The following is a 22,724-nucleotide window of genomic DNA, read 5'->3' as shown; positions in this document are numbered from 1 at the left end:
CTTGGGCACTTAGCAATAAATCAGAATTTAAACATGAGAGGCCTGTTGTTTTTTGAGTCAGGAGTGACACATCCACATATCACTCAGGATGCTCCAAGAAGGCTGGGGAGGAAGTTGTCCCTTGTGCCTGTGTTGTAAAGCTTTCCCCTGGGTTCTTACAACACAGATAGGTTATTTGTAGATTCCAAGTTGGACAGAGCACTCCATGCCATCCAGAACCTTATCTAGCATAAGGTTCATTCCACATTGTTATTCCTGAGAACCTTCTTATGAGGCACAGGGCGTAGAGAACACTGGGAGTGCTTCATGATTCCGAATCACGTGATGGCTAATAGCAACAATTCTGGAGTTGGACACACCTGGATTCAAATCCTGGCCCTGCTGACTCCTAGTGGTGTGACCTTGGGCAAGTAATTTTAACTTCCGTGTGCCTCAGTTTTGTAACCAGGAAATGGGTTGTTGGGAGATGGAAAGAAATCCTGAGTATAAAGGCACATAGTTAAACACTGGGTAGAAAGTGTAAGAAGACCAGCTAACCTGAGATTTATATGGTCAGTGGCTCATGGAAAAGAGCGTTTTGAAAACGAGGAGGATGATCTCAGGGTCCAAGACGAAGTCAAGGGCTGGGCCGGTACTATACCCAAGCTGCTCAGTTCTCAAACTTTGTACTTAGCACAGAAACCAGTACAGAACTGAGTTGGTACGTGCCCATTATTTTTGTCCCATAATGAATTTAAGCACAAATTTGGTCCAACATTTCTATAGGCAAACCTCATTCCACATAGACTCCAACACATTAGCAATCCGATGCTCAATGCTGTGAGTTTCTGAGCACATCAACATCGTATGCCGGTGGATGGTGCCATCGCCAAAGCCCAAGGCGCTGAATGATCTTAGTGGTCCAAGAACAGATCTTCTGTGGGGAACACGCCAGCTTCTCCAACCATGCTTTTCTTTTAGTCTCCGCCATGTTGGAAAATGAGAGCATTCAGGGTCTCTCTGGTGTGAAGCCAACGGGCTACCGGAAGCGCTCCTCCAGCATGGTGGACGGGGACAACTCCTACTGCCTGGAAGCCGTCATCCGCCAGATGACTTCCTTCCACACGGTCATGCGAGAACAGGGCCTGGACCCTGAGATCATCCTGCAGGTGTTCAAGCAGCTGTTCTACATGATCAACGCCGTGACCCTCAACAACCTGCTGCTGCGGAAGGACGTCTGCTCGTGGAGCACCGGCATGCAGCTCAGGTAGGAGCGGGGTGCCCTGCCCGAGCCTCGTGGCCGGAGGGGCCCTCCCCCGCTGGCTAGAGTCGGAGCCCGGGGCCTTTGTCTCTGACAGTGACATCCAGACCTAGCTGCCGGTCCTTGTCACAGTCAGTGCGAGACACAGTTCCATCACCTGCTCGTTTGTTGGTGGAACTCCACACCGAGGCGGTAACCTGGGAAACCAATGAGTTCAGAGCTTTAACGATGTTGACGCACTCGAAAGACTGTAAAGACAGTGTGGGTAGGTCAGGGGGAAACTCCAGCGAGGCTAGAGACTGGAGAAGGCTCACGTAGAAGTATGTTTGTGAAGGTGAAGTATCAATCACTTCAGTTCGGTAGATCGAATACACAGACACTTCACGTCCCTCAGCTTTGCTTGATTTTAAACACCCATTCATTGCTGTATTCATTCAGCAAAGTGCTCTTCAAGATTTGCTCCGTGTGAGCTCGTGAGGGTGAAGAGCACGATCCCACTGTTTGCAGCCGGGTGGTACCACAGGCATTGCCGCCAGGTGTGCTCGCCCCTGGCCCTTAGAAGTCCGGCCTAACTCGGCTCCCTTTGACCTGTGTCTAAGGTACAACATAAGCCAACTTGAAGAGTGGCTTCGGGGAAGGAACCTTCACCAGAGCGGAGCTGTCCAGACCATGGAACCCCTGATCCAAGCAGCCCAGCTTCTGCAGCTAAAGAAGAAAACCCCGGAGGATGCGGAGGCCATCTGCTCCCTGTGCACCTCTCTCAGCACGCAGCAGGTACTCCCTGCCCTGCCTGCCCTCCCCCAGCAAACTGTATGCCTACTAGGACTCGGTTGCAGAGAGGTGACCAGACTGTCAGAAGATAAATCCTGCCCACACCTGGGATGGCTTGCCCTCCACCATGAGTATGCCTATTTAGAAATGGGCCAGCACAAAGCGGCCTCACAAAATGAGACCAGCACAAGGAAATCAGGCTTGCTTTCTTCTTCTTTTTTTTTTTTTTTAAGTTTTTATTTATTTATTTATTTATTTATTTAACAGAAAGCGCAAGCAGGGGGAGGGGCAGAGGGAAAGGAAGAAGCAGTTTCTGCTATGAGCAGGGACCCTAATGCAGGACCTGATCCCAGGACCATGACCTGAACCAAAAGCAGACACTTAATCACTGAGCCACCCAGGCACCCCCAAACCTGACTTTCTGAGTTAGATCATACACCTTCTTCTCCCTGTCGAGCACCTAAAGAACAAAATCCAAACTCGGTGTCGTAAATATACCTTTCCTGACCTCCCCACTAACCACTATAACATGAAATGACAAACTCTTCAAAGAACTGCTTCTTTCTACAGACGTACTGCAAGTTTGCCAACTTTACCCCCCTTTTAAATATATTTTTCTTTCCGAAGTTTACTTCTAGAGTTCAGCTGGCCTCACTTTGCATTTGGGCAGGCTACTTCCACCCAACAGTCGGCAGACAGACAGAAGATTATCCTCTCTGTTCAATTAGGAAAAATTGTTCCTTTTATTAAGTGATTTGGGGGTGGGAGGAGGTAGAGAGGTGTGGTAAAAATGACACCTTCATTATCTAAGGTAAGATCTCCAGTACTCTTTAAGAAATCTTTAAATGACTAGTAGGTAAGAGGCTGAGAGTTTCAGGCAGGTTTCCTAGAACATTATCTTTTTTTTTTTTTTTTTAATTTCTTTTCAGCATAACAGTATTCATTGTTTTTGCACCACACCCAGTGCTCCCTGCGATCCGTGCCCTCCCTAATACCTACCACCTGGTTCCCCCAACCTCCCACCCGCCCCCCGCCCCTTCAAACCCCTCAGATTGTTTTTCAGAGTCCATAGTCTCACGGTTCACCTCCCCTTCCAATTTCCCAACTCCCTTCTCCTCTCCATCTCCCCTTGTCCTGCATGTTATTTGTTATGCTCCACAAATAAGTGAAACCATATGATAATTGACTCTCTCTGCTTGACTTATTTCACTCAGCATGATCTCTTCCAGTCCGGTCCATGTTGCTACAAAAGTTGGGCATTCATCCTTTCTGATGGAGGCATAATACTCCATAGTGTATATGGACTACATCTTCCTTATCCATTCGTCCGTTGAAGGGCATCTTGGTTCTTTCCACAGTTTGGCGACTATGGCCATTGCTGCTATAAACATTGGGGTACAGATGGCCCTTCTTTTCACTACATCTGTATCTTTGGGGTAAATACCCAGGAGTGCAATTGCAGGGTCATAGGAAAGCTCCACTTTTAATTTCTTGAGGAATCTCCATACTGTTTAGAACCATTATCTTTTAAGCCAGGAGTGGGGGTGGGGAGGCATGATGGAGACAGGAGTAAGGGCTCAGGTCTAGTAGACGAAGCCTCTGATCTGTAGTTTACAAACTGTAGGCTCCTCTCCTTGATTTCACTCCAGCTCCAAGGTATGGGTCCTGTGTAAAGAAGAGTATACTCTTGTGAGTGTCCTATATTCATTGAAATCCAAAAGTTGTCGTATGTTCCTTTAGGTCTTGCTAAGCTTTTGCTTTTATTCCAACAGATTGTCAAAATTTTAAACCTTTATACTCCCCTGAATGAATTTGAAGAACGGGTAACCGTGGCCTTTATACGAACAATCCAGGTGAGTTTTAAAACATTAATCAATTTTATAAAGTCCTGGTCCAAAACTAGAATCAATTTTATAAAGCTCTCACCTAAAACTAATAAAGGAAATAAAAGTTTAGAGTTTAACTTTGCTTCTCTGTATTAATAAATCACTGGTTATATTCTAAGCCAAAAGACCTTATATCCTAAGGCTTTTCATTTGGGTAAATACTAACTGTATCACGCATAAATAACTTAGCTGTATACACAAAAGACTGAACTTTTAGAATCTCTGCTTGGATTTTAGATGTCGTATTTGCTACTAGCACATCACTGAATTAGAGCGCCAAGTGGAATTAACAAAGTCAGCAGAATATCATCCCCACCCATGAACTAAACTAAGAAATATTATTTTAAGAAAACAATTTGAGCTCTCAGTCTTGCCTCTAAGACTCATAACATTTGCCCTTAGGTACATGCTTGAAAGAAAGAAAAGAAAATGTATTAGGGAAGTGATTATTTAAATCTGTCTTGAGATTGTGGGATTTTTTTTTTTTCTTTTTTAAAAGATGAGCTTCCTAAAGCTGAGCCTTAGGTGATTTGGCTGAATGCCTTTAAAAAAAAAAAAAAAATATATATATATATATATATATATATATATATATATATATAAAAATATATATATAATTTATTTATTTATTTTACTACAGTGATAGAAGTTTATTAAGTGAAGATACAGAAAAAGCTCTCAAGAGTGAGAGGGGTCCTAACTGGGTTGCCAATGAGGGCCTTTAGGGTTTGTCTTTTCTAGAAAGCTAATCAGGGAACTTAAATCCTTTTAACATCTCTATTGATAACACCTTCCATGGCTTACTTCCTTTTTAGGGCCTGGTTATTCTTTGTTGGTCACAGTGGTTATCTGTAGAGACACTACCCACCTCACACCCTTAGGGTAGGGTGGTCCGGTTTGTCCTCTTCCCTGTGGTTTCCCCACACCTCCACTTTTTTGGGATTTCTGTGAGCCTGATCACATAGCCCCCTTTCTATCTCTCCCTACCTAGCCCCACCTGATCCTCCCTCCTCCCTCCCCCTGGAATAGTAAGGACTGCCTTCAGGGACCAGAGCATGACAACTCTGGCTGCTTCCTGCTGAAATGGGGCGGTGGGCTATGAGGCAGTTGGAATCAATCCAGGAGTCGGTCCAGGGGCTTGCAGTATGGCTCCAGGGGGGCACGATGGCCAGCAAATGGTACATGCATCAGCACATGCAAAAGGAGAAACATGAAACAAGTTAGGCTCCAAATTGTGATAGATTAGATAAGACCCCCAATTACCAATTTTTTCAAATAGCAGTGGATATCTTGGTTATGTTTAATGGATCACAAGTGTCCCCTATTAATTGGGAGACCTTGCAGGAGTTAACTGTAATGTCGTAACAACACATGTGGGGAAATTTTCCAGGCTCCAAATAGTGTAGCAATAGTAGAATTGTAAGTGTGATTGTAGCCACGTCCAGATGACTCAGAAGGACGGTGACCGTTTCTCCCATTACCCACCGTGGGGAACACCTTGAGGAGATACAACACTTTCTCATTGCCTAAGCCTCCTTAGCCAGCCACTGCACTGTGATCCCAGCATAGGAAACCAGCATCAAAAGAAATGGACGAAAGTGAGCAGAGGAGGCAGGAAAAGGGGAATTGAAATGAGGCTTTATCAAAAAGACACTCAAAAACCTGGAGAACACAGGGGGTAGGAGACGCTCTTCCTCTAGTGCAGTCTTGGGATTTCTCTTCCGAGCGCCTTACACCGTGGCCACGTAGAGATCCAGAGATTGAGAAAGTCAGCCGTGTCTAAGGACAAATGAACATTTCAGCCTTGTGTCTGAGGTGAAACCAGAGGCTGAAGGTCAAAGGAAGGATGCCAAGTCAGGTGGACGGCCGTTCTTCTAAAGGCAACGCGGTGACATGCGGAGCACAGGGAAAGCAGGCGGAGAGGGAGCACCACAGATAGCTCGAGAAGGCGGGGTGCTGATGGAAAAGATCCAGTCCGGACACAGCCACAGTCTGCTACTGAAAGTAGAGGAAGCCTTTCGATGACAAAGAAAAGCCACCGGGTTCTCTGGAGTCCCCACGGGTTTTTGTGGAGCACTGATAATTTACACAAATCAAAGTACAAGTTCAGAAAGTCTTATTTGGTTTTAAATACTAGCACACACATCAGAGGGAGAGTTGGAACCGCTGCTGGGTTGACAGGGGCGCTGTTGAGAAGAAGAGTCGGAAGTCAAGCCAAAGGTCAAAGAATTTTTGCCACATCAAACTTTGGCGTTGCATTAAGGGCAGAGGGAAAAAAGGTAGCAGAGGTTGGTCAGATCGTCTCTGCAGCGCCAGAATCAGGTTCTGAGTCGCTTCAGCCACCACTCTCAGTGGCTGGTGACTCTATCAAAAAATTCTGTCTGGTGTTTTTTTGTTTTTGTTTTCTTTTTTTTGTTTGTTTGTTGGTTTGTTTTGTTTTGTTTTTTGGGGGGGGGTTCTGTTTTTTGGTTTGTTTTTTTGTTTGTTTGTTTTTTGTTTTTGCCAGCTGTAGTTTTATGTTCTGTGTCTCCAGAGACAGAGGCTACACAGAGGAAAGGGTGGAATGATTTGTGCCGACTTCCTGTACTTGCACACATCTAATGTGGGATAAATACTATTTGCTCCTTAAAGCAAACCATTTGCTTGGGTGATATGGGCAGAACGTGCTGACCTTTAAAAACGTAAATTTGAGGGGATTCTTAAACTCACAGAAGGATTCACAGGATAATGCATATAAGATGACTACCTTGTTAATTTTAAATAAGTATGTGCACCTTTTGCTGCTGAATTATAAATAATATAGGTATTAACTTTTCTAAATTTTTATACCCTCCTCTCAATCCCTTACAATTTCTTCAAACCCTTTAAAGAGTAGAACCTGCTGATCTGAGGTTGAGAAATAAAAGGACATTTAAGTGCTACAAAACAATTTTTAAGAGCCTTTTGCCCTTTCACATTTTATGTACACCTTTATAGGCTGTGTGACCGGGTTTGTAATAATAAATACAACCAAGCTGAGTTCACTTTTGGACTTCAGTGGTCCTGGAGAGACCATTCTGTTAGGTTCTCAACAGACCCACTATTTGGTATCTTTATCTTAAATTAGTAACAGTAGTTGCTTATGTGTCTCTAAATGTCCTTTCTTCGGCTAAACTGTTCCCATTATTTCAAGCTACTTTCTCAAACTGTTAAAATTACTTCAAAATTTTGGCCCAGGACATGTGGGTGGCTCAGTGGATTGAGCATCTGATTCTTGATTTCAGCTCTGGGCATGGTCTCAGGGTTGTGAGATCAAGCCCCACATAGGGCTCCGTGCTCAGCACTGAGTCTGCTTGAGATTCTCTCCCTCCCCTTCTGCCCCTCCCCCCACCCCTCCACATACACAATCCCCTCCCTCCAAATATATATATATATATATATATATATATATATATATAAAATTTTGGCCCACGTTTCATGTGATACCAACCACATGGAGGTTTTTTTACTTGACAACTGGAAATTTAAAGAGTTTTCCATTTATTATCCAGGTTCACCTTTATGCATTCCACAGCCACTATAGAATCGACTCACAGTCCTATGCTCACACAGATTTTGTTCTAAAAATCTGTTTCCCAGCACTTTTCAAATGCTCCTGCGTTATTTACTAACCTCAGCCCCACTTGAAGGCTTTAGAAACGCAGAGCTATAATGAGTAATAGTCGCCTGTGACCTGCAAAGGCTTAATGAGTTCATATAAGATCTCTTGTTGGTCTTGGCTAATACAGGATAATGATGAAACTTCTAGAAAGTTACAACATACCAAATGTTACCACTGCCTAGCGGTGAGTTTTCCTAAGGAGGAAAAAAATTTTGATCGCTTAAGCTAGTAGTCGATGGCCTGTATTTTTACAAGATCGAGATGTATTGATTTTCCTCTGGGCAACACTCATAGCTAACTAGTCTCTGTGGCCTTCATGTAAGGACGTCTCCACCTGGGTTCCTAATTCAGAGGTTGATGGGATGTGAACCAACAGAAGGAACAAAGGAGCATTAACCACCCACACGGGACTCACCTAGTGCCAGAGACCATTCTCTGCTTTACCCTAGTTAACTCTATCATTCATGACCTCTGCTAGGGAACCACTTATTTTCTGTATGCCTTCTATGTTTTGTGTTACTCATCACTGCCTTTGTGTGTGTTTAGTTTTTGTAGTGTACCACTGAGATTCCCTACTTTCCTTTTTTGTGTACTTTTTTTATCACCCTGCTGATCACAACTAACATCTTAAACTTGGAACTACCTAATATAAATAATCCCAACTTAGGTCAATAGTACACATGTTCTGCTGCTACATACATACCCCTATCCCTGTCTCTGCCACTATGTTGTTACTGCCACATCTGCTGTACATGATGTCCCCACTAACAGAAATGCTTAACTGTTTTCTGCATCTGCATAAATTATGTAAGAAGGAGCTACAAGCAGAAGTACAATGCTGGCTGTGTTCTTTATTTCTTCCTACAGCCTCAAATTACTGTCTAGTGTCCTTCCATGTCAGCCTGCAGGACGTTTTTTTTTTATGATTTTATTTTTGTTTTATTTGACAGAGACACACTGGTTCTAAGTGTCTAATCAGGTTCTAGAGTTCCAAGAGCAATTGCTTTTTCCAGCTCAGTGGCTGCTTCAATGGAGGGACTGAGGCCCAGTGCTTTCACTCTGCCATTTTGTGTGATGTCACTCTCCCCATTCTGGTTTACAGATGAGGAAACTAAGGCACAGAGAGGGAACATAAGCAGGGGCAGAGGGAGAGGCAGGCTTCCCACTGAGCAAGGAGCCCTATGCGGGACTCAATCCCAGGATCCAGAGATCATGACTCGAGCTGAAGGCAGACACTTAACGACTGAGCCACTCAAGCACCCTGCAGGACTTTCTTTTGTTGATGTGGAAGTGACTTAATTTCTCCTTTATTCCTGAAGGATAGTTTTGCTGGGTATAGAGTTTTTGGTTAAGAGTTTCTTTTAGGACTTTAAATAGGTTACCCCATGCCTTCTGGCCTCTGGTTTCTGATGAAAAAAATCTGTTCATAATCTTGAGGATACTTTGTAAGTGAGGAGTCCTTTCTCCCTCTTTGTTGTTGGACTTTGATAATCTGACTATAATGTGTCTCAGTGTGAGTGTTTATCCCATTTGGATTTTTTTTTTTTTTCCTTCTTGGGGAGGGGGAACAGGTGTACGTTTTTCATTAGATTTTGGATGTTTTCGGCCATTATGTCTTCAATATTTTGCTGCCCTTTTCTCTTTTCCTCTTCTGGGACTACTATGAGGTATATGTTGGTATGCTTTATGGTGTCCCACAGGTCCCTAAGGTTCTGTTTACTTTTATCCATTTTATTTATCTGTTCCTCAAACTGGATAATTTCAATTGCCTTATCTTCAAGTTCACTGATCATTTCTTCTGCCTGCTCAAGTCTGCTGTTGAACCCCTTTGGTGAACTGAAAAGTTTCATTTGAGTTACTATACTTTTCCTAAAATGTTTGGGTCCAAATTAGGTGGGGGGAAGGAGGGGTTGTGTCCCTTTAAATCTTCCACTTGATACCTTTGGAGGAAGCCACTGTATCCCAAGAGAAGGTAAAATCAAGGCACGCATCTGTGCCCATCCATCAGGGAACATGAGAGCAAGGGCAGGAACTCAGATTTTGGAGGACGAGGTCCCACTGTCTGGCCTGCTGCACTGGCTGGCTTCTCCCAGAGTGTGGGCCTCTGTCCCTCAGCTACACAGGGGCTGGAGACTTAGGTTAGTGGCCAATTCACACAGACTGCTCCCTTTGCAGAGATAAGCAACCTCCCCCTTCTTCAGCTCCTGCTGGTTCTAAGTGTCTAATCAGGTTCTAGAGTTCCAAGAGCAATTGCTTTTTCCAGCTCAGTGGCTGCTTCAATGGAGGGACTGAGGCCCAGTGCTTTCACTCTGCCATTTTGTGTGATGTCACTCTCCCCATTCTGGTTTACAGATGAGGAAACTAAGGCACAGATAGGTTCAGGAATTTGCCCACCAGATCAGAGCTCAGGCTGTCTGCCTCCAGAGCCCATGGTCTTAAGCCCTTCACTGTAGTACCTCTCCACACGATTTGCACCTGAAATGTATTTTTCTATTCTCCTTTAGCTGGAAAATTTAAAGACTGCCAAAATTTGGGGAGAGCTTAAGGTCATCTGGATTCCAACAGGCTGAAACCAGGGCTCCTCTCCCTGACGAATGCCACAGGGACAGGGAGGCCACGTTCTCCCGAAGCCCACCCTAATTGTCTTAACAAATGTTTCCATGATACATGCTACTTCACTTTTGTGAGTTCCTCTAAACCAGCTCTTTTGGGGGTGGCCTTTCATGTGGTTGTTGTCTCCCTCACAGGCACAGCTACAAGAGCGGAATGACCCTCAGCAGCTGCTGTTAGACTCCAAGCACATGTTTCCCGTCTTGTTTCCATTCAACCCATCCTCGCTGACCATGGACTCAATCCACATCCCGGCCTATCTGAACCTGGAGTTCCTCAGCGAGGTCTGACAAGGCACAGCCCTCGCCCCTGCCCGTGGCTCCATTTCCAGTGAGGGCAAGAAGGAAGCCTCTTATGTATGGTGAAGTGAGGGGTCTGTTAAATCTGTAAAAGACTGAGAGCCCGTACAGAGTGCTAAACGATACGGAATAAGACACATTTGGCATTATTTTTTGTACGTACTGCTCAGAATAAAAACACTTGAAGTATGGAAGATTTTTAAGTATATGATTTCAATGTAAACAAATACATGTTAAAATCCTCTCCCGCCACCCAGCAGCCCCCATGGCCCATATAAAAGGTGTCAGTCTTTAAAATGGAAACTGCCCAGTTTTGATCTTTGCATGTAACTGGAGGGTGCCCAAAGTAAAATCATATGGAAAATATGCCACATAAGTTGCCTTCAAATGACTTTGAACAAATAATGGTACTAATAACATGAAGCTGTTGCACAGTGGGGCCATCTCCTGAGGTCTACAAACCACCAGTGCAAATAAGTTTGTGGGGAGATGTTCAGAGAACAAAAATACAGGGCTTGGGCCTTCGGAGAAGTTTTCGAAAGTATCCTGAAAGCCTGCTGATGCAGAAACAGTGGTATAACTAACCTCCAAACATTCTGAGGACAGGTTTCTAAAGCAAAATTAGAAGACTCTGTCCCTCCTATGCTTAAACCCTTTTTGCATAGTCTTGGGTTTATGGAAGAGTCCTGCTTAAAATGCTCCGGTCCCAAACTTAAAGTGTGAGCCACACGGAAAGAGTCTTTGTTTCCAGTGCTAGTCCATGTGCTTCCTGAGTCCACAAAACTTTCACAAAAATCTATGTAATCTACATATTAGAAAAGAATACCAACTTTGGTTTTATTTACAGATAAAAAAACCAAACAAGTCAGTATGAAAGCCTGTAATCCCTTAATGCCATGAAACTCCCAATAAGAACATCACATAATGCACTGTTAATTCCAGGTAACCAGAAACAGTAAAAGAAAATGAACGTGAGAATCCGATTATTTGAAAAACTTTTCTAAATATTCAGTTCAGGGATTATTATCGTCCAAAAGTCTTTTTGGGTTTGTATGTTTGTATAAGTGTAGGTTCTTTTTAAAGAGTGAGAGTAGCTTAGGTCAACACTCCCTTTTCAGGTTATTTGGAACATTTATTTTTTATTTATTTTTTTAAAGATTTTATTCATTCAGCAGGGGGAACAACAGATGGAGAGGGAGCAGACTCCCATGGAGGAGGGAGCCCGATGTGGGGCTCCATCCCAGGACCCTGGGATCATGACCTGAGCCAAAGGCCGATGGTTAACCAACTGAACCACCCAGGCATCCGTTTTCAACAACTTTTAAATTCACCACATAAACACGGCAAATACCTCTGCTTTGAAAAAAGGATTAAAACAGTTTTCAGTGAAATATGACAGCCAATTTTATGTTCACTGCTTTTATAGGTTTTTTCCTTGCCTCTTCAACAGTAGGCATTCAATTAGAAAGCCCTGCATATTCTCTAAACCCAATTTTTGGTGATTTTTTTTCCCGTATTTCTAACAGATAACAGTATGTTGCTCCCATGACCAGAAGAGATGGTATTTGCAAAACTGAGAAGAGCCTCTATATGACATCAAGATTACCCCATGAATGGCAGGTAGAACGTCCCCCTATGCGCACGCATGCACACGCACACACTTACACACACGTAAGCACCACCTGTCTATCAGCCAGCCAACTCCAAAAGCTGCTGGAAACACCTCACACCCCAAGACCTGAATGGTCCTGTGTCCATTCGGCTCCACTTGCTCCGCCATTCTTGGGCCTGCTAGGGCACAAGGCCCAGCGCCTGGGCAGACTCTGGAGCATCCCGTCCAAATCTACAACCCCAGCACGACTCGTTCACGGAAACCATGGCGGGCCGCTCTCAGGTATCCGCAGAGCTGTACCTGTCCCCCATTCGCCGGGTACAGCTATGTCCTCTGAAACCCACAATGCACCCCCTCAGCCCACACAGTGACTTCCTTGGGAAGGCCAGTCTGTGGGTCTGTGGCTACCTCTTTTTAAAGTCATTTATTAAGTATAATTTGCTGATGTTGCACTTCAGTTTAAAACTGAGCTTTCATGTAAGGACTGACCTTCATCTTCAAGTTAACCCCAAATGGCCTTGTTTCGAGTGTTGAGGAGTTTGAAAAGCAGTGATTCTATAAATGTAACGGCTTGCTGTCCTTACATTCTGTCTTATATCCTCACTCTCTCCATCTCCATGGGTCACTACTGCTGTCACCGTTAATCATAGGTGCCAAGGACTCATTAAATAAAAGCTTGGCAATTAGAATAAATGTGGCAGCGGAGGGGGAGGGGGGTATGAATAGTCCTTTTCCAGGAGAGAGGGGCATTTCACTGGAGCTGTACTTAATAGAGTACTAACAACAGAGAAATAACAGTGACTGGAAAATGCTTGGGTCAGCCCTGGGTCAGCCCTGTTTAACTTAACACTTGGAGACTGAAAAGAAGCACTTTTAGAGAAACTTTAATCACTTATTAGCATTTTTATTCTTTGCTTTTTTAAAGCTAAACATTTTCCGACTTCATGAAATCAATGACTTCGTGTAATTTAAGTCAACACCAAGGTCTGACCTCAGTCCACACTGGATACCTGTCTCCTTTTTATTCAAAATTTAGTCCACACCCACTCTCACCCCATGCCTTGGGCAGTTACTAAGATAACTGACTTGTCAATTATTTCTCGGAAACAAGAGTTGTAGAGGGACGTCATGGTGGAGTTTTCCTTTGTTTCTTGAAACATTAAGAGCATTTTAACGATTATTTAAGAATCAAATATTTATAAACAGCCTGTGTTTTCAGTATCATGGGGGACCTCTGTTTGCCGGTAGTAATGCAGATCAGTCACTGTTGCTGGAGCTGGGAAGCGCGCCCCTCTCTGCGTTCTCCCTGGGTCTTCACAGCTGCAGTTTGCTCTGTGGCAGCTGAGCAGCAGATGAGACCCAAAGTTTATGGAGGTTGTTTCTCCGCTTTCCATGGGGCATGTCCGTAGGAGCACCTTCCCTTGATTTTCCTATACTCAAAATTTTCAGGCTTTTGTAAAAAACAAGACAAAAGAGAAACCTAGGAACTTGGAACACTTAGGAAAAATTTAACCCTGCTACCATCAATTCACCACTCTTAGAGCCTTACCGCATCAAGATTACAGGAAATAAATTAGAATTCATTTCTTCTGCCTACAATATAGGTAACGGTTGTCATACATGGGACCTCCTCCTAGGCAGCAGGGGTATCCGGAATTGAAGCACTTGTCTCCTGCCTAGGGGACTGGACAGTCACTACAGTGTGACAGCATGGGGGCAGGTCCCTGTCCTTTTTTCTCCTAGAGTATTCCTAGGCAGTTTCTCAAATTAATTTGCTGCACGAGCCGAATAGCCAAAATTCATTTTTTTGCACACACTGGTGCCATAATTAGAGAATTAGGGGGTATAGAAAAATTAGAGGTGAATGGCAATGACAAATATAGGACTGTTCTTTCCTCTTACTAGGTTGATACTAAGTATTGGTTTTCCTAAAGAAATTTCTAATTCTAATAAAGCAATCAAATGATTTTAAGCTATTTTCTAAGATGATACTATATCAGAATAACCCAGATTTGGATATAACATTTTGCCAGCAACTATTATTTAGATGAAGGACTGCTTCTCCGAAGAGGGTTCACATGATATGCCGGAGTAAATCTAACATTGTAAGAAGAAATACTACTGATAAAAATATTTTTTCATTTTGAACAAATCTGTAAAGTACACCTTTGTTTATAGAAAAAGATGCTTGTATTAGTTACTATAATATTCAGCTGTGGATAAAAATTTGTGGAAATAAATACTTTTGAAGAAAGTGGTGTGCCAAATCTAAATGAAATTTAGAACTCTGCAGCTGTATATCGGCTGAAAAGCTTATTTTTAATGCCTGCTTGAGAAACTTGATTCTAGGGGCCTACATTCAAACATGGATCATGATCACTTAAACCAGGGGTTGGCACTTCTGCCTGTAGGTAGGGCGTGGGAGCAAACTTTCCCTGTAAAATAACAGACTTAATGAGCAATTGCCTCAGAGCCACAGAATTCAAACACAGTAGTTTGGAAGAGGAAAAGACGAGTAGATCAATGGCACAGGACACAGAGCCTAGGGACAAACTCAGTCACATGTATAGCTTTGCATATGTGTAAAAAAAAAAAATAGTGGGAAAATATTTACAAGATCTGTATGGAGTTTATAACATAAGTGAAACATTGACAGCCTGGAGAAATTATATCACGTTTGCAGATAATAAGACTTAAATACCAAAACTGTAGTCCGTTGTCTCCAAGTTGATCTACACAAAGAACCAAAAAAAAATCTCAACAGTATTTTTGTGGGGGAAATCGACAAACTTATTCTAAAATTGATAGGGAAGTGCCAAGACCCAACGATAAGGAAGACCTTCCTTAAAGGGAAAACTTTCCCAACAAGTACCAAGACTTAATATAAAACTTTAGTAATTAAGATGTGAGATGTGTAGAAATGGCACAGACCAGTTATCCTCTGGAACAGAATAGAGAGCCCAAAAACTAAACATAGATACAGAAACACGGGTAGGCTGTTTCTTACCTACAAGAGCACACACCAAAATCACCTGGAAATCTTTGAAACTTAGGTCAGCAACCCCAACAGTAGGTATAGGTTAAGGTTTCTCCAGGGACGGTGCCCTTAAACAGTCATCACTAGGAACCACCATGAAACACTTCATGATACAGAAATACTGGTTGGAGAAAAGTTGCCTCTAAAAAAAAAAGTTACCTCTAAAAGTTACCAACCTCCATGGAGTGCCTGGGTGGCTCAGTCAGCTGGGCATCTGCCTTGGGCTCGGGTGATATTCTCAGGGTCCTGGGCTGGAGCCCCTCATTGGGCTCCCTGCTCAGCAGGGAGTCAGCTGCTCCCTCTGCCCCTCCCCCTTGCTCATGCACACACGGGCGCTCTCTCTCTCAAAAGCCTTAAAAAAATAATAAAACCCAACCTCCTACCTAAGGATGGACTCACCTCTCTTCTGGGTGGCTGATGGAAGAATAAGGTCACTCTTCAGGAAACCCTTCCCCTCATGCCCAGAGAGGTCTAGGCTTACCATCAAGGCGTCCACAAGAAAACTGTCCACGAAGAGTCAAATTTCATACAAGACACACTTAACTACTTAAGAGTTGAGAGAGCAAAGAAGCCCAACATCAGGGACCTGGTCTGGCACTTGTGGTATGAGAAGCTAGACTGGCCCTCCCAGCCAGGCCAGGCTGTCCTCCCCTGGTGCCCAATCTCACAAGACACCAACATCGGGCAAGGCTGCTCTGTGCCTATGATGAAATGAGACAACATCTGACTGAAGACCACTTGATGGTTTTGTCTAAGTATAGAGACAAGACCACGGGCAAACCACTTGATTCCAACCCAGCCTCTCCCAGCCAATAAGAGTGAAAGCAGCCTCACCAGCAGCCAAGTTAGTCTAGCTTGGATCTGCCTCCTCCTAGATAGGATTATATCATCCAAAGAATTGTCCCTACTTCCAGAAAGAACCCTACCCCTCCACACCCCTATATGTGACATTCCCCAGGCACTCCTGGCTGCCCTCCAATAAAGGAAAGGGGAAAACAAATGGTTAAATGATAGAGATCAGTCAGCAGGATATGAGTCTCCAACAGTTTGCAACTGTCTTAGGGATTTACAAGAAAAAAGCAATCTCTAGAAACCTATAGACTCAATCTCCCTAACATCACCCTCCCGTCCACAAGATAGAAAACTTCATATACAGTCCCTTCTCACACCCCAGTGCTGCTCTTTCTGCCCATGGGTCCCGTCCTCGTGCTTTGATAAAACCACCTTTTCACTCCAAAGACATCTCAAGAATTCTTTCTTGGCCATGGGCTCTGAACCCCACCACCCCACCACCCCACCACTCCAAACCACATCAATAAGTACCCACCTTCCCCCATTTGAACATGGTTTCATGCAGACACGATGCCTACAGCTGTAGCAACCAAAAGCCTGGATACTTGATGACATGGTAATACTTGGAGGCTTCTTGTTATGTGGAACAATAAAAAACCTTATTGTTTAAGCCATTTTAAGTCTTCTGTTATTTGCAGCCAAAAACAGCCCAACTGGTAATTAGCCCTAAAGGAAAAATAAGCCTTTATTTAACACAGCAACTATGATGGCAAAAAAAATATTAGAACTGAGTTACTGTCAAACCCAAATCAAGTCCAAAGTTTCCGTTAAATATAATGTAATAACTTAATTCCTACACCTAGAATAGTACGTGCTCTGTATCGTCCTTGAGAGGATTTAAAAAAAGTTTCTCATATTGTTTCCCGCAGGAACTCTGGCTGGGTAAGTGTGAACATTTACTGCTGACACATTGCCTCACCTCTCCACCTACCTGAAACCATTTTATCTCCCCTACTCCCCCCACCACAGACCCTCCCATGCAGAAAAAAGGAAATAAATCTTCAGAACCTAAGCCACCATACACTGGAAAATATAGAAAGTCATTCTTAACAGGCTTTCTTCCCAAGTACTTTTACTTCTTCCTCCAAGGAAGATTCACTTAACATTCACCTACTTTCATTTTGTGTAACAGAGACCTTAGCTAATGATACCTGTCAGCTTCTCTATCCCCACTCCTATATTTCCATATCCTCTGAGTCCTGAAGACAACAGGCCTTGGGCATTTGAGAATCACATGTTCAAAATTCTAATTCAGCAATTTCTAGATTGGAGGCCTTGGCAAGGTCTTTGGATTCTCTGAGGCTAAGCTTCATCATTTATAAAATGAGAAGAGAAAAAAAAACCCCACCTACCTCATGGGGTTGTAAACTGTCCCTCAGTCAGGATTTGTCCAATATATGTGAATTGTGTATTATTCCATTTTATAGGATTATTATAACACCTGGGTATAAAATTTATAAACACCGTATGTAAGGGCCTGGCACAATGCTGGGCACACAGTATCCAAAAAATGGTAGCTTTTATTATTACTCCCTGTTCATCATCCAGAAGATGCAGGTAAAAAAAATCATCTGGTAGGTGAGAAGCTTTGATCTTGGTCAGAATTCTATTGACTATACATACTCGTTGTGGGAAAGTAGTTTACATATTTTTAAAAGTTAATAACCCTCAGAGCTTACCTATATATTAAATCAGCTATCCATTTCCTGCATTCATTCCATTTAAAGTGACAGAAAGGAGAAAAGGAATAAATCTAAGGGTCAAATTGCAGTAGATCGCAAGAAAATGGGTGACGAGGAGGTAGAAGGTAGGAAGGGGAATAAAGTGATTTTTTGTGACGATGGACATGTTTTAATTATAGTTTTATAGCCGATGATAGAATGGGTTACAAGAGTGTATACACTTGTGAAATTCAACCAATTTAAGATTTTCACCGCATGGCCACATGTAAATTCTGCCTTAAGAAAAACCAGAAATAAATATTGGTATCTAATAGGACCCAAGCCAAGTGTTCCCAGAGTGAAGTGTATAACTTAACCCTTTCATCTGCCACTTCACTTTCCTCCATTTCAGTGACCCAGGTCATCTGCAGCTAAGCAGGGTCTGGGAAGCCAAGGATTATTCTGAGGTGTCAGGACAATAGTAGCCTTAAGGCTATGTCACAATACCAAGGCATTCACCTCACTTCATGAAGTCAGGTAGGCTTTTTATCACCTCATATCCTCATAAAAATGTTCTGCCTCAGTTGGTTAAGCATCTGCCTTCCACTCAGGTCATGACCCCAGGGGTCCTAGGATGAAGTCCCACCTAGGGCTCCCTGCTCAGCTTCTCTCTCTCCCTCTGCCCCTCCCTCTGCTTGTGCCCTCGCTCTTTCTCTTAAATAAATAAAATCCTAAAAAAAGAAAGATAAAGACCACATTCACTTTTTTTTTTTTTTTTTAAGAAAGAGAAAGGGGGGGCAGGTGCAGAGAGGGAGAGAGAAAGAGAATCTTAAGCAGGTTCCACCCCTAGATGGAGCCTGAACCAGGGCCCCATCTTACCACTCCCAGATCATGACCTGCGCCAAAGTCAAGAGTCAGGGGCTTAACTGACTGAGCCACGAAGGCGCCCCCCACATAACTTTTATTAGGGTATATTACTTTCTTATTATTGCTATTAATCTCTTACTGTGCCTGAATCATAAACTTTATCATTGATATGTACATACAGGAAAAAAACACGGGGCTTGGCACTATCTGGTTTCAGGCATCCCCTAGGGGTCTGGGACCATGTCTCCCTCCCATTCAGGGGTGGGGGGGCAGAGACTACTGTATTAAGTTCTGCATTAGGAAAATAAGGTAGTTTGATGTTAGATGTGATATAACAAATACACCAAAACTAACAACTGCAGAATACAGGTGGTGGATGTATGGGTGTTCTCTGCAGAAATGTTTCCACTTCTCTGTATGTTCAAATGTTTTCATAAAGAAAAGGTCGGACTTAACACCTTGCAAGAAGGCTACAGGAGTCGTCTAGGGCAGGCACGCCCTGAGGGTTCACAGAAAACCTGGACGTGATCCGCCGCAGCTTCGCAGGCACAGGAACCGCCCCCAGCACACACACCCCGCCCCGGGCCCCGGCGCCGACGGCCGCGCTGCTCGCCCGGTCTCAGTCCGTTCTCAGCACACACTCCATCACCTGGTTCCTAGAACTCAGATTGCGCAGTGGTCACGTCATCATCGACCAGGGCTCACAGTCACAGCGGCCGAAGCCTCCCTAACTCTCCCTCACTTCCAGCCTAGCCCGCTGCCCCTCATCTCCCCGCCCCGGTCCCCAGCCACCCTTCGCCTGACGCGTTTTCATAATCCTCTCGGGCTCCAGGCCAGCGGCGCCGCCAGCAACGGGGCCCGATCATATAAGGAAAATACCGCGAGCTCATGTGCGGGATACACTGGGGACTCCCTGCCTTCCGACACACGCTGCACTCCCTCGCGCCGCAATCGCTCCCGCCCCGCTCGCCCGTCCGCCCCGTCCCCACCTCCACCCGGCGCCCGGCCTCCAGGCCCCTCTCGGGCCCCGCCGCCCTCGCCCTCTCCGCGCAGCCGCACCGCGCAGCCTGCGACAGAGACTCAGCCAATCCCCTCGCGGCGACCTCGCGCCCGGCCCACCCGACTTCCGGCCGCGCGCCCCCTCCCCTCGAGTCCCTTCCACGTGGGGGGCGTCTCGGTGTCTGGACGCCTGGTCCAGGGACTAAGGCGATCCGGTGCGGGGTGAAAGGGGACGTTCAGTACAGGATTCCGGGGCGGGTTATAGAGGCCGGGGGCAGGAGGGACAAGGGCAGGGTCAAGTCATTGTCTCGCTGGGGAAAAGGGAGGTAAAGTCTTTAAAGACAAGAGTGAGGAGGAAGCGCGCTGGCAAGGAACGCTCTCTTCTGCAAGGCCCGGCTGCGGGCAGGGTTGGGGTTCCCACACGGAGGGTGGCATCTCGCCGGGGGCGACGAGCCCCGACCGGCCGGAGAGGCGGGAAGTGGGTGAAAGGGCGGGGGCGGGGCCTCGCGGGTCGCCGCCCCTGGCTTTAAGGCCGGGAGGTGGGCAGGGGCCCCTCCTCATCGCTGGAGGGGAAGCCCTGCGTTCGTCCCCGCTCGCAGCCATGTCCCTGCTCAGAGGTGAGCGTCGGTGGTGTCTCTCATGGGGGGAGAGGGATTTGATGAAAGCCCAACCCGAAGGATTCTCCCGGGTCAAGGAGGAAACGTACGTGTAAGGCACTAGCGACAGCGACTCCGATGCAGTGGCCAGCTGAGGGTCGAAACCAAGGTTTGCTTCTGACCTTGAAGGTCATTTCCCTTCGTCGCGCAGACCACCCCGCCCGCGCCCGGTGTTTGCAGCAGTTAGAGAAAACTGGGGCGGCGCCGGAAGCACCGGGCGGCCTGGGAGGCGGGGGGTGCTTCGCAGAGGAGCCCCCGCCTCTAAACAGGTTCTCGGATGCAGAATCTTGTGGGGACGCACTGACGGTCTCTTGGGGTCTCCGGGGAATTTCTGCCCCAGTGACCTGCTCCGCCACATACTTCGTGGCATTCTGTTGGAAGACCAGCTTATTCCCTTTCCCTTCCATTACTTTAAGTTGACTCTAGGAAAGTGCAACACTAAGTACATAAATTTTAGGGTTACTACCTTTTTAAAAAAAGAATTACAAACTCTCGTCTCATAACAAATGGTCACAGTCAATAGAACTTTAATTTTCAGGAACAAGAACAGTAGTACCCCAGGGGCTTTTGTTTTCTTTTCTTTTCTTTTTTAGCATGCTTTCCGTTGCACCCAAGAAATCGTTCTCTTACTGCAGTTTGGCTATTGGGATTGTTTATATATCCTTTCAAGGCAGCTAGGCGTGCCTGCCAAATTAATCTAGAAACTGAAATGGATGCTGTAGCAGCAGTTTCCCTTAATTTGTTCTGGTTGTTGTGTGTCATTGCTCTAATTAAGTTAATATTTTCTCTGAGACAGACAGGAAGGCAGTGTTCCTGTTTTGCATTCTAGTGGGATTTTTTTTCCTGTGCTGTCACATCAGCACACCTTGCAAGTCCCTTGGCAACCAGTGATCTTTATACTGCCTCCATAGTTTTGCCCTTTCCAGGTGGCATATACTTGGAATCATAGTCTGTAGCCCTTTTAGATGGGCTTCTTTCACTTACCAGTATGCATTTAAGCTTCCTCCGTGTGTTTTCTTGACTTGACAGGTCATTTATTTTTATTGCTGAATATGTGTTGTATGGCTGTGCCGCATCCATTCACCTATTGAACGACATCTTGGATTCTTACAAGTTTTGGCAGTTCAGAATAAAGCTGCTGTAAACATTCGTGTGCAGGTTGTGTAGACGTGAGTCTAAGGCTCATTTGTATAAATGCATAGGAACAGTGATTCCTAGATCATGTGGATAGGGTAGGTTTTGTTTTAGTTTTATAAGGAACAGCCAAACTGTCTTCCAAAGTGCTTGTCTTTTGCATTACCAGCGGCAACGAGTTTCTTGTGCCCTGCATCCTCCCCAGCATTTGGTGGTGTTAGTGTTTTGGATTTTAGCTATTCTAATAGTTGTGTAGTGCTCTCTCGTTACTTTAATTTGTATGTCCCTAATGACGTAGGATGTTGTGTATATTTTCTTACGGCTATTTGTCATCTTTATATCATCTTTTGTGGGGTGTGTTAAGATTTTTCTCTTACCCACTTTTTCACTGGGTTGTAGGTTTTCTTCTTTTGAATTTTAAGATGTATATGTGGTGAGGGAGCAGAAGGCTAGCTGAAGCTAGCTGAAGCATACACCGACAGCCTGCAACCTCCACCCAACCCCCACTCTTGGATGGGACCTTTGTGATGTTCTTCCAGGAATCTCCCAACTGTCATCTCGTTAATATCTTGCTAGAGGGGAAAACAACCTGAACTTGTGGTATCTTGTAGGTACCTTGTAGTTGGTCCTCTTTAGCATAGGAAAGTTCTTTTGAAACCTCCCAATTCCTTCCTTACAACTCCCAAGGGGATAATCAGGCATTCTTTTTTTTTTTTTTTTTTTTAAGATTTTATTTATTTATTTGACAGAGAGAGAGATCACAAACAGGCAGAGGGGCAGGCAGAGAGAGGACAAAGCAGGCTCCTTGCCCAGTAGAGATCCAAGGACCCTGAAATCCTGACCCGAGCCAAAGGCAGAGGCTTAACCCACTGAACCACCCAGGTGCCCCAATCAGCCACTCCTTAAGACACTGGCACAGCAGCTGTTCTGCACAGAGCCCTGTCCCCTGTGCTTTAATAAACCACCATTTTGCACCAAAGACTTCTTGGCTCTGGACCTCACCCCACCAAAACTCTCCTATATTCCAAAACCACATCATTTGTGTATATTGAATACCAGTCATTAATCAAATAAGTATGTTTTAAATATTCTCAGTTTGTAGCTTGTTCCTTTCATTTCCTTCTATGGTCTTTTGCAGAGCAGAATTTTTTAATTTTAATGACATTCACCTTTCCACATTTTTCGTTCATGGATAAAATTCTGGTGTTGAATCTAAAAAGTTACCACCAAGCCCATGGTCACCTAGATTTTATCCTATATTATTCTGTAGAAGTTTTATAGTTTTGCATTTTACATTTAAGTCTGCGAGCCATTTTGAATTAATTGTTGTGAAAGGTTTAAGGTCTGCGTCTAGATTTTATTTTTTAATTAATTTATTACTTTATTTTTGCACATGGATGTCCATGTCCAGTTGCTCCAGCACCATTTGCTGAAAAGACTGCCCTCTCTCCATTGAGTTA

At 44.6% G+C, this 22,724-nt stretch overlaps 2 protein-coding genes, 1 long non-coding RNA gene and 2 other non-coding genes across 7 annotated transcripts in view; 2 read left to right on the top strand and 3 right to left on the bottom strand.

Annotated features, from left to right (window-relative positions):
* The window catches only part of MYO5B (myosin VB), a 340,313-nt gene extending 329,678 nt beyond the window's left edge, over nucleotides 1-10,635 (top strand). The window contains exons 36-39 of the mRNA XM_059409632.1: nucleotides 961-1,246; nucleotides 1,840-2,014; nucleotides 3,784-3,864; nucleotides 10,285-10,635. Coding sequence (XP_059265615.1) covers nucleotides 961-1,246; nucleotides 1,840-2,014; nucleotides 3,784-3,864; nucleotides 10,285-10,437 — 695 coding nt within the window. The 3' untranslated portion in view covers nucleotides 10,438-10,635. The remainder of the gene's footprint in view (nucleotides 1-960; nucleotides 1,247-1,839; nucleotides 2,015-3,783; nucleotides 3,865-10,284) is intronic.
* LOC132023621 (uncharacterized) lies at nucleotides 2,027-20,739 on the bottom strand. Of its 2 annotated transcripts, XR_009406008.1 has the most exons (5): nucleotides 20,181-20,739; nucleotides 16,423-16,613; nucleotides 5,560-5,676; nucleotides 4,947-5,046; nucleotides 2,027-3,676 (listed from the first exon to the last, which is right to left on the bottom strand). It is a non-coding gene; the product is annotated as an uncharacterized LOC132023621 (long non-coding RNA). The 2 variants fall into 2 exon arrangements; XR_009406007.1 differs by lacking the exon at nucleotides 2,027-3,676 and having other exon boundaries at nucleotides 4,938-5,046.
* On the bottom strand, nucleotides 19,090-19,172 carry LOC132024056 (small Cajal body-specific RNA 18). Its single transcript, XR_009406167.1, has one exon. It is a non-coding gene; the product is annotated as a small Cajal body-specific RNA 18 (non-coding RNA).
* Nucleotides 19,250-19,392, bottom strand: LOC132024060 (small Cajal body-specific RNA 17). Its single transcript, XR_009406171.1, has one exon. It is a non-coding gene; the product is annotated as a small Cajal body-specific RNA 17 (non-coding RNA).
* ACAA2 (acetyl-CoA acyltransferase 2) overlaps nucleotides 19,984-22,724 on the top strand; it is a 29,966-nt gene continuing 27,225 nt past the window's right edge. The window contains exon 1 of one of the 2 annotated variants that reach the window (XM_059409634.1): nucleotides 19,984-20,091. In XM_059409634.1, the coding sequence (XP_059265617.1) occupies nucleotides 20,076-20,091 (16 nt within the window). In that variant the 5' untranslated portion in view covers nucleotides 19,984-20,075. Of the gene's footprint in view, nucleotides 20,092-20,129; nucleotides 20,240-22,724 lie in introns of those variants that run through there. The other variant, XM_059409633.1, reaches the window with a different exon arrangement.

Source organism: Mustela nigripes, chromosome 8, assembly GCF_022355385.1.
Source record: "Mustela nigripes isolate SB6536 chromosome 8, MUSNIG.SB6536, whole genome shotgun sequence".
Taxonomy (NCBI): Eukaryota; Metazoa; Chordata; class Mammalia; order Carnivora; family Mustelidae; genus Mustela; species Mustela nigripes.
Note: the sequence above shows the minus strand (reverse complement) of the source record. Positions and strands in the feature narration are given on the sequence as shown.